At 32.9% G+C, this 11,768-nt stretch overlaps 1 protein-coding gene across 1 annotated transcript; it reads left to right on the forward strand.

The window, feature by feature from the left end:
* Positions 1-516: 516 nt before the first annotated feature.
* LOC108907121 (membrane-bound alkaline phosphatase-like) lies at positions 517-11,441 on the forward strand. The gene is made up of 7 exons (XM_018710652.1): positions 517-648; positions 3,564-3,704; positions 3,825-3,958; positions 5,108-5,342; positions 5,403-5,732; positions 6,169-6,612; positions 10,033-11,441. Exons 1-7 carry the CDS (start codon positions 561-563, stop codon positions 10,233-10,235), a joined length of 1,575 nt encoding a protein of 524 aa, XP_018566168.1. The 5' UTR covers positions 517-560; the 3' UTR covers positions 10,236-11,441.
* The last annotated feature ends 327 nt before the right edge of the window (positions 11,442-11,768 follow it).

Below are 11,768 nucleotides of genomic sequence, written 5' to 3' on the forward strand. Positions count from 1 at the left end.
TTTCGATTAAATAAAAAATAGATCTGTGACAACGTCTTTCTTCAATTATAAATAAATATCTCACAAAACACTTAATTTTGACCTTCCCTGTGTCAGAAATCAAGCATTTAATTTTGAAATTCCTTGATCACCACAAATTTGTCATTCGGCTGAATTGAAAATTTATTCCCTAACCCAATTGTAATAATACTATTTAATGAAAAAATTTCCGCAAATAGTAAGAGGAAAACTACAGACCAGGCCTCCACAAAAGACCCAACGGGGGATCCTCGCTACCTTCCGAGAACCCACTTTGCGAAAATTCGATTGTCGATTGGATTCGACAGTCAACGCTCCTGGGTCAACAATGCGATTCCGAATAATCGGTCGCTTTTTCCCCCTATCACGAATTAATCGTCGGGCGAAAATTTCTGCGTGTGACCTTAGAAAAAATAGTGGGAGCGTGTGCCCAACAGCCGGATTGCCGATATATAATAGCTCAAAGGTTATCTCGACTGATTTGATACCGGTGTACCCTTACTCGATAGATTAAGACGACCTTTACTCGGTCCACCTGTAAGATGTTTGTTTATTATTGCCTGTTGGTAGTCGGTTTCTGTGCGGTGGTAATGGGCGGGCCCATGGAGCTTAGGAAGAACGAAGAAGAGGGTGAGTACGAAACACAGATTTTTTTATTTACTTTTTAAGAACCAGGATTTAATTTTCTTTGTTTTCACTACATGTAACGAAAAAATATTATGTAATACCAAAGACAAATGTAACATTAGCACAGTTTTTCACACATTTTTCAAAAAAATAACTTTGGCAGAATAATAATTTTGGCAGAAGGAATTGCTTGATTAATTTTTTTAATTTTTTGACAAAATACCCAAAAAACTTCAAAGTTCAGCAACTGTGTCTTTCGCCTAGTTTTGAACATAAATCTTATGTTAATCTATTAATTTATAAAGAATTTAAGCTTAAAAAACCAAATACTACGAAAATTATACCAAACGAAATGAACACATTTTAAATGTTAAAAAGTATTTTGTATAAAATATTCCCAGCTACTTTAGTTGTTCTTTTTCCTGTAATTTGAATAAATTGTTATACAAAGTTTTCTGATCAAATACTAATCGCCTAACTTTTTTATTTATTAATAGATTTTAACGAACTTCTTGAAAGCTTGACCTCGTGAAAGCACGCCAACGACATGCCCCATCCACTTTATAATTCAAAGCCATGGCCAGCTACGACCATTCCTTTTTATGCAATAATTACATTTAGGGAATATTTCAGACGAAACAAACCGACGGATTTTTTATTCAGGGCTGTTTGAAACATAAATTTAAATACTTCCCGGGTGTTGAACGTTTACAAGAAATAATTTTCGACTGAAAAATGCAAAAATTGGTATATTTGTGCCTTAAGTTAGATTGGAATTTTCTAATAATACTTTTATAATTTTTGTGCTAGAAAAATCAGTAGGCTATGACTTTGAATTAAAAATGGACAGGGCTCTGACGATAATTGCTGATAAATTCGGAAACATTTTTCTGTAAAAAAAATTACCTGAATTTTTCTACACTCCGGAAAGTAGTACACGATTGTGGTAATTTAAATTCTATAGAAATAAATCTTAAAAATTTTGGTACAACAACAATTTTTACCCGGCAGCTCACAATTAACTCTGAAAGTTAATTGTGTGGAAGAAAGGACGGTTATTATTACTCATATCGCTATCTTTCACATAATTTAGATCGTTTTGTCTAATTCGATGTTGATATTAAATTAATAAAAAATGGCAAACTTAAAAATTCTTCTTAAAAGTCCCAACAATAACAATCTCGTCGAAATAAGGATATATTCGACATATCGCGAATTCCTCGAGTTGAAGTCTGTTGCCATATCTGTGGAATCGGCATCCTGCTTAACGGATTCTTCACAGTGTGTACACGCAAATTAAATTTCTCAGCTTCCATATATAATCCTGAATGAAAGGATGTGATGATTTGCACACTCCTGTACGCTTTCGCAAAAACCCAATTTTTTTTTATAAACACTTATGTAACTGGTGTGAAAAAAGTTTACGCTCTCTACATGTTGGTAACCCAGCAACGTTTAGCCTAAAATTAAACAATAATCACAATGGGATGAATAAAAATATTTGCAAATTTAAAATTTCGAGTTTGACCAAATCGAAGGAACGCCCTGTATAGATACCCTAAATTTTAAGACAAGGAACTACAGCGAATGTTGAAAAAGGCGAAATCAATCGGCTCCACCCTATGTACCGATTATTCAAACAAGGCAACGCCTGTTTTATATCTATTTAAATTACATTTTGCTTTCGAATGGTTTAGAATTTGGGTTACACCTGATGTTTGGCATGAAAAATTCCATAATTAATGACTATCTTCAAACAAATCTCTCTCAAATGAAAATTGAACTCTTAGTCCATATTTATCAGTTTAGTAATTGCGAATATTTTGATTATAAAGCCAAAAAAATACCCATGAAACTACAATGGGAATACATTATCGAACATCAAACTTCCATAATTGACATTTCGATCACAAAATACCTTAAAAATCACGGTCACTGGTCAGCTATGTTATCTCAGTTCTCTATTTCAATGCCAAACCAACAAAAAGAAAGCCAAAACAAATCACTTGCAAAACTAGTTCTAGCCGCCTTTGTTTTTATATATCTTTACCAAATTCAGTATAATGAATTTCTTTTACTTCCGTTATTGCGAGATCCGTATATGCAATAAATCGTAAAGTCGTAAAACCTATAATTTCAAGTACCCCTCAGGGACTTGCTCTTGGCCCTATGCCCTTTAATACTATTACAAACGACAACAATATTGCCAGAACGTTTTCAATTTTTTCTGTAGTTTATAACTTTAACCAATTAAAGAAAAAAAGGTTATTGAACAATTCTGCCTCATATGTGATCGTTATATTTCCTGGTTATTGTGTTACAATTTCAATAATTTCAGTTTCATTGCTTCGAGGTTCGCTCAATTAAAGGTATTGCTTAAGCACAATCAAGGTTATGCATGAAATTATATTATTAAAATCATTTAAGGATAAAACTAGTTCATTTCTACTAAATAGGTATATGTTGCAACTTAACGGTTGCTTTGTAATTTTCCTGTTAAACAAATTAACAACAAACGTGTTCTTGTTTACCATGCAAACCATATAGGAACAATTTTTGTTAAAATAAACGAATTTAATTTCCAAATAACTGACAGCGATATAGAATCATTAAAAAGGCTATATTTATTTTCATAACCATTATAGACACTAATTGCTACTTACATAATTAGAAAATTCGTGTCATTTTTTTAATCACTTCGTTTGTTCGCGGTTTTGAATTTAATTTTTTGTATGAGCTTGAAATACCAAATAATTAAATCATAAAAACTTTATTAGGTGCAATATTTTTCTTCCCGCTTTGTTTAAACTCAACAAAAAGTCTGATTATACAGTTCCCGCGTGTATGTTTCGTAATAGATCTTTTAATATACAGGGTGTTAAGATATTATTGGGAGATTAATATGTTCTACGTTTTAGACGACGAAATCTCTCCATATCCCAATAGGATAGTAAGGAACAAGACCCTGGAAGAAATGGATGAAGAAAACGACCATAAATTTTGGAGGAACAATGCCGCGAAAGCCGTCAAAGAAAGATTGGACAGAAGAATTAATCAAAGTGAGTGTCAAGCATTAAATATACCAAATACTTTGAAGGAATGAATGAAATGGTTATGTCTTACTTATCTACTTAATTTTGATTTTATTTTATAAAAAATGTTGTTTTTTTCATATCCAGACAGGGCTAAAAATGTGATATTATTCCTTGGTGATGGGATGTCGATTCCTACGATAGCCGCAGCCAGGGTATATTTAGGTGGAGAAGAAGAACAACTCACTTTCGAGAAATTCCCCTATACCGGTTTTTCAAAGGTAAAAACAAATAACTTCTGTTTAAAATTAGTATTTTTAATTAAGTTTAAATAATAATATGCCGCCCCTTCCTCACACAACTCTCCAACTTCTGGCCTAATCCTTGCGATTATAATCATTTTTGTGGACTGGCAAAGCGTTCGATTTAAAAAATCTGTTCAGTAGCGTAAATATACAATTTCAAACAATAGAATTCTTACGAACACACCCATGTCGACTGCTAATATTAAATATCAATCCACTACCCATTTGTGCGGGACATTAATGTCGTTCGACACTTATTCCATTCACATTTGGACATAATTTGCAATAAAACATAACGACTCTCGTATTATATATGGACTCTGACGTCGATTAAAAATAAAATAAATATTCATTCCTATTAGGAATTATGAATTCGTTCATAAAAAAGTAACCGCAATAAATTAGCCACTGTTTACGCTTTTCAAACGCATTTAAAATCATATTACAACCCATATCGACCGCAAACAATTAAGTTGGATTAAGAAAAGGATTAGTTGGAGGACATTTTACCACTAAAAAACGATTGCAATATGTTTAATTCTATTTTAATAATTAAGAAACAGGTTAAAGAACAACATTGCCTCACTTGGAATGGTTTCAAAACGTATACAGGGTGATTCAGAACTTATCCAAAAAAAATTTTTGAATATACTTTTACAAATACAATTTTGCAAAAAAAATCAGAAAGGGCATTTCGAAAATGATATAAAAATACACTTCTGCACGGCACTGGAAACTGGTTCACCATAACACAAACGTTGCCTTGCTTCACCATAAACTAAAACGATATCCATCAACTCCGAGTTGCTATACACGCAAGCCATTTTTGATACTTGAAAAACTAATGTAAACACTATCGCAACAACGATAATACTAAAATCGGATTTCAGTATTTGGAATCGCCTGAGGCCACGTGGGTGAATGACGCTACAGACTGCAGTAGGCCAGCGATGTGAAAGTTGAAAATACTACAATTTTTTTTCTCGGAAACTAAAAGGATTTTATTTTTTTTTACATTGATTCCATTTTTGATAACGCATCTATTCCCATTTTTTTCTGGATAAGTTGTGAATCACCTTGTATTTGTAGTGAGTAATAATTTATAAAGACACAACTTTTCTGCAGACATACTGCGTGGACCACCAAACAGCCGATTCGGCATGCTCCGCCACTGCGTACCTTGGAGGGGTGAAAGCTAATCTTGGAACAATCGGTGTATCGGCAGCAGTGGCAAAGAAGAACTGCACGGCTATGAACGAACCCGACAACCGCGTGGATTCCATAGCCAGACTATTCCAACTCAAAGGAAAGCGTACTGGGTTGGTGACCACCACGAGAGTGACCCACGCTTCCCCAGCAGGTACGAGTGAAGATGAAGTAAACACGATAATAACTCAATTCGAACTATATTCGTTTCTAGGAGTCTACGCGCACACAGCTGACAGACATTGGGAATCTGACACCAACGTCATCAAGGCGGGATGGAGTCCATCGGAGTGCCACGACATAGCCAGCCAGCTCATCTTCGGGGAAACAGGTAAAGAACTGAACGTTATCATGGGGGGTGGGAGGAAGAAGTTCCTGCCGGTGGAAGTAAACGATGAAGATGGATATCCAGGTGATAGGTCGGACCATGTGAACCTCATCGAGGAGTGGAAGAGGCAAAAGGAAGCCATGGGGGTGAGGTACGAGTATGTGTGGAACAGAGAGCAGCTGTTGAACGTCGCAGATGACACAGACTACCTTCTAGGTTAGTAATTTACCAATTCCCTATCCCGTAGCTATGACCTTTCTATCCAGTTATTTCCATCCATCCATCCATAAGGTGTCATAGAAAGTAGGATTTTCTTCTTGTATATGTTCATCAAATGGAAAATAATAAAAAGTGGAAAATTGGAAATTGTAAGAAGACATTCCATTCTTTGGTTCTAATATTGTTGACTTCTTGGAAGGTTTTCATTTAGATACTTGCCAAAGCTAGAGGTAAGGGTGAACTCATAGCTTCCCCTTCAGTTTTTTCATAAAGGAAAAGAATATCCATCTAGTGCAAACCTTTACCAAGTCATTTATCAATTTATTTTTACGCCCACAAACGCCAGTTAAAAGGAACCCCCACTTCCAATGACACCTGTATTTTTTCAATATACACGCAATCTAAAGCCTCAAAATACTATATTTCTTATTAGGCCTCTTCGAAAGCGGTCACATGAAGTACAACATAGACCGAAACGCCGATACCCAACCGTCCCTGGAAGAGATGACGGAATCGGCGATCAAGATCCTCCAGCAAGGCGACGAAGGCTTCTTCCTCTTCATCGAGGGAGGCAGGATCGACACGGCCCACCACGACAGCTCGGCGCACAAGGCTCTGGACGAAACCGCCGAGTTTTCGAAAGCGATCCAGAAGGCCGTGGAGATCACCAACGAGGAGGACACCTTGATTGTTGTGACCTCCGACCACGCTCACACCATGAGTTACGCGGGATACGCACAGAGGGGAAGTGACGTGTTCGGATTCGCTGGAAGGGCAAGTGATTCCAACCCTTATACCATCCTGAATTACGCCAATGGGCCTGGGTATAAGTCCATGGCGGATGGAGGAAGATATGTTCCGTCGGAAGAAGAAATGAGTAAGTCTGTGATTTGATTAGTCAATGATTTTGGAAGAGGTAACAAATCGTCTGCAACTTTTTCGATCGTGACTGTTAAAATACAAAACAAAAAAGACAAAGCTGAAATATTTTCAAAAAATTCATTTAATAGAATAGGTCTAGCACAACCTCAATTGAGAAATAATAAAATAATATTGACATAAATCTCTAAATATCTTTGGAACTAATGAAAATATTGAATTCAAATTTTGTTTACACAACATATGAACAAAATGGCCTTTAACCAATGGCCTAGACATGAGATAGGATGTGTATATTTTCGTCAAATAAAAAAATATTCAGACGATATTTAAAAGCAAAGCACTTCCTTTTGAAAACAATGTATCTCAAAAACAAAGGTTCTGGTGACAAATGTTTCTTTAAAAAAATAATTATTAAATTTGAATTAGGATTGAGAAATGGACTCTTTCCTTTTTTACATACTGTTGTGTACATTGTAACGTATTTTTTATTTCCGAATAAGTTTTGTTTCAAACAAACAATTAAGCACGTATTATGACATGTTATGTTACGCCTCAAGAATAGTCTATATGCGTCAATGTCACACTTTTTTAATTATTTAGTTATGGAAATCTTGGTACTTAAATATTTCTCTTTTCTCGTTTTTGCATACACTAATTACAAGGAATGTGTGAATATAATAAATTATGTAACTAGTGAAATATTTTTTCTCAACATAGATATTTGCAATAATATTTAAGTATATTTGCAAGTTTAAAGTTGTTAACATAAAATATATTAGAATTCAATGTAAATAACATATTTGCCATGGATATCCTGCATAACTTTTGATAAAATATTCATTAAATGGGTTAATTTCTTTAACATACAAATGCAATTTTTTTGCCACACGAAATTCAGCCAGGATGACACAGCTACCTTTTCTGCATTTTCTATCTAGATTAATTAGGGGCATCGCATTTTTGGTATTATTTAGTACCCATTTAGAGTAGCTTTTAACAATTTTTTCAAATTTTTATAACAAGAGGTATGAGCATTTGAATATTTTGAGTAAAAATTGTCAAATATCTGTACTTAACCAAAAACTAAAAATCTCAATTTTTTTACTTTCATTTTGTTCGTTTTGACCTAAAAAAATATATAAAATCAATACATTTTTAGTTTTTTGAGTTTTTTTTTTTCGAAAAATTCTCAGAAAAATCGTCTTTCAATATGCAAATTTATGAGACAAGTTCTAGAATGGAATGGATTTCTTTTTATTTATTTCAGCATAAAAAATTGATGAATACATATAGTATAAAATTGAAATTTCTAACGAGAGTGTTGTTTATTTATTGGCGCTATTTATCCAAGTTTAGGTTGTTTCAGTTTTTTTTTTAAGTGAAATAGCTGGATAAAACTTTTTATACGTTAGTTTGAAGATAATAAAAATAACTACATTTTGACGCGAAAAAGGGGTTCGATATCTTTTTTTGTTATCAAATTATTCGCAAATTATTGGGCAAAAAATAAATAATGATAACGAATTGAGGAAATTAACGAAAAGATATTTAATTACCAAAACAAAATGCGTTTATAAAAGAACCTACCTAAACACGCAGCGAAGATTAAATTCCTACATTGGGCATAATGGTATGCATTTTGAGCATTTATAAACATCTTTACTTTTGTTTAATTAATTAAATTTAATTGTTCTTTCTTTACATAATATCAATGTCTGTTTGTTATTGTTTTTGTTATTATTTTCAAGATTGTTATTGACTCACTCATTTGCGTTTCTGAGAAAAATTCAACTCTATGTTTTGGTATTTATTTATTTTTATTTATTTATTTTATTTATTTAAGTTACATCACCTGACAGTTATGTAGATAGCGCCCCCTAGCGGCCTAGCTACGAACTTGAAAACTATTTCCAGCGATTTCCCTTTGTTGATTTATTATCAAAAATTATAATACAAGAGGCGTCTCGTCTCGTGGGTCATGAAAAAAGTAAGCGTCATTGTTTTTTTATCAACAAATATTTTTTTTTCAAATTTAGTTGTATATAATTGTTAACAAATAAAAGGCATTTTTCAAAAGTTAAAAACCGCTAAGTTATTTTATTTGTTAACAATTATATACAACTAAATTTGAAAAAAAAAATATATTTTTTTAACTAGAGGATACTTGGTGTCCCTTCGAAGAAAATGAGCTCAAAAATAATGTTTTAGTCATAACCCTGTCCCCGGAATAGTCATTTGAAAATGGGCCTTTTTTGCAAAAATGGGATAAATAAAAAGAATTTTGCAAAAACTATTTGACCCAACGAGCCCATCTTTCGCACGTCTCTTAAGGATATAAAAACTCACATTTTGGGAAAGTTTGTAAGATTTTATTAATTATTTAAAAAGTTATTAACGAATAAAGAAAAAGCACTTTTCCGTTTAATTTTACAATAAATTTTTTGTTTATAAAGCAGTTTTAACTTATAAAGTCTGAACATTTTTTGCTAAGATAAATAGTTTTTTTACAATAACGCGTAGAACGAAAATTGACGAATTTTTTACCTATTTGTTGATAAAAAACAATGACGCTTACTTTTTTCATGACCCACGTGATGAGGCGCCTCGTGTATTATCATTCCCAAGACTTTCCAACAACAAATCACGCCTAGTAATTAATAAATTTCATAATGTTTCCTTTCCTAGTCTATTTCTCCAATATCGTATCTCGCCGACCTTAGTAGGACTAAATTATTATTAACTAAATTTTCCGATTTTTTTTCAATATTAAATAGTCTGTTTCGCATAATGCCATTATCTTCAAAAAAAATTAATTCAAAAAAATAGAATAAATAAGATCCCACCCTAAAACCTGTCTTATAACTTATCGAACTGAAAGACGATTTTTTTGAGAATTGAGAATATCAAAGAAAAAAAAAGCTTTTTCAAAAAGCACTTATTTGTTCAAAAAAACTGAAAAAATGAAAATGTATTATTTTTATAATTTGTTTATAAAAACTACATCTAAAAGCAAACAAAATTTTTAAAAAAATTGACATTTTTAGTTTTTGGGAAGTTACAGACAGGTAATTGAAAATTCTTCTACCAAAATATTGAAATGCTCATAACTTCTCGAGGGATTGAAATAAAAATTAGAAAAAATTCTTGAAAGCTACTCTAAATGGGTGATAAATAATACCAAAAAATCAGAAAAATTAAAAATTTGATTTTTGAAAGAAAATTTTGTAACATTAACTCTTATACTTTTAGAATTTAAATTTTTTTCTAAAATTCTTATCAAAAAAGAAGATATAGATACCATACGCTTAACATGATAACCTCCAAATTTCAGAAATAATTAACTGTGACATCGTGACCCATTGTTTTTTAATTTACAGTATCATTTAGAATAAAAAAAAAATCTTTCGTGTTCTAGACGAGGTAGGATTCAAGTGGCCCTCCACATCACCCCTCAAATCAGAGACCCACGGTGCCGATGACGTGGGAGTCTTCGCCAAGGGTCCCTGGGCTCATCTCTTCACGGGGGTCATGGAAGAAAACGTTATACCGCACTTAATAGCGTTTGCGTCTTGTGTCAGTAACGAAGCCGGATGCGAGAGTTATCAGAAGGAAGCGTAAAGAGGCAGATTTCAAGGCGAGGAGAATACGCAGCGAACCCTTAAGCCGACCGTACACGTTCAGTTCTTACTGGATTGTAAATAACCCGGAAAAAATATTTCTGCTTTAGAAAATACGTATCTCCTATAAGAAAAGGGATTTTTGAAATAGCGTTCGCTATTATAAAAGTAAATTTTAAAAAATCGTTCGCAGTCAGTGATTACAGATTTTAAAACATTAAGTAAGAGCTGTAGACAACAAAAGGCGTCCTTTATAAAACAGGGTTTTATTAGTTTATTACTTTCTTTAAATCTCTTTGTTAAAACAATTATTTTTAGGTAGGCCACAAGCGTATGATTATTGCTAAGATCGTAGGATAAATGTTTCAATAACGTGTGTGGCCACCTTTATCTTCTTTGCGTCGACACGATATACGATTTTTTTTTTATGAAGAGCTCTCAGGTATTTTTATATATCACCACGTAATTTTAAAAAATTCATGAAGTGCTTTTTGCAGAAACATCAAACGACGAGCAGTAAGATGCTTCGAAACGAGATTATATTTTTTTTATACATAGACGGTTATGATCCGACAAATGTCTTGCTATTTTTTTTTCTCTCGAATACTTCGATTAATAATTTATTTATTGATATCACTGTAAAATAGACAGCAGTTGTTTTCGAAGACCGGTGATGCTTATTGTTTTTCTTTTGTCCGTGAAATTGTTCCGGTTGATTTCCGTGTGAAACAACGCTAAAAGTAATAGGAACACCGCGGTGGTTCCCCAAAAGAGTTATATGAATAAGACTTCACGCACTGCGTTTTTTTCCAATCGAATCCTGTTTACATGTGCGTAACAGTGCGTGTATCCTATTCACGATAACTATAAATGTGCCAGTTGATAAAATTTCCGTTTAAAATAATTCATTTACCGAAGTCTTTCTTCCTTGATTGTATTTGTCCAAAGTACATTTCCGATAATTCATGTTGTAAATATACTTCATCCTCATCGCGGTATTTGGCTCAGAAAGTCAATTAGCTGTGTGGGGAAGGGACGATGTATTATTATCCTGTAAGACGCGGTGACAAGAAAAACCAAAAAGTAGTGCTTAGAAATATGATTAATATTTGAAATACCAGTTACTTTGATTCTAGTTTAATGAAACATGTGATATGCAATCAGTTGTAGTGAGAATAGTTAATATTAAATGTTTTTATTAGTTCTGTTTATTTTTTTTTTTTTAGAAAAATTGTCCTTTTTTCTTTATCTTTATTTATTCGTAGTTCTAAATAAGTGTCCTAGATTTATATGTAAAGTTATGTTAAATAGAAACAGTTGAAATAAATAAAAATGTATGTCAAGAACAAGTTTATTTTTTTTTAATTGAAAGAATTGGTAACTCCTTGAAATCTTTGTGGGTTTTCTTTCCACGGACAAAAGAATAGACCAAAAAATGTCAGATCAACTCTCAATGCACTTGGCTTTTTGAAAACTTCGAAAATGTCGCTATTGAAATCCAGCTCCACGACTCCTCGTGTCTATGACTTCCTAC

Source organism: Anoplophora glabripennis, unplaced genomic scaffold, assembly GCF_000390285.2.
Source record: "Anoplophora glabripennis isolate ALB-LARVAE unplaced genomic scaffold, Agla_2.0 scaffold282, whole genome shotgun sequence".
Lineage (NCBI taxonomy): Eukaryota > Metazoa > Arthropoda > Insecta > Coleoptera > Cerambycidae > Anoplophora > Anoplophora glabripennis.

Excerpts from the sequence above, each read along its gene's own strand:
- LOC108907121 (XM_018710652.1), top strand. The coding sequence starts at position 561 with ATGTTTGTTTATTATTGCCTGTTGGTAGTCGGTTTCTGTGCGGTGGTA. Across the intron at positions 3,705-3,824 it reads GGACAGAAGAATTAATCAAA|ACAGGGCTAAAAATGTGATA; the intron begins GTGAGTGTCAAG and ends TTTCATATCCAG. Across the intron at positions 5,733-6,168 it reads TGACACAGACTACCTTCTAG|GCCTCTTCGAAAGCGGTCAC; the intron begins GTTAGTAATTTA and ends ATTTCTTATTAG.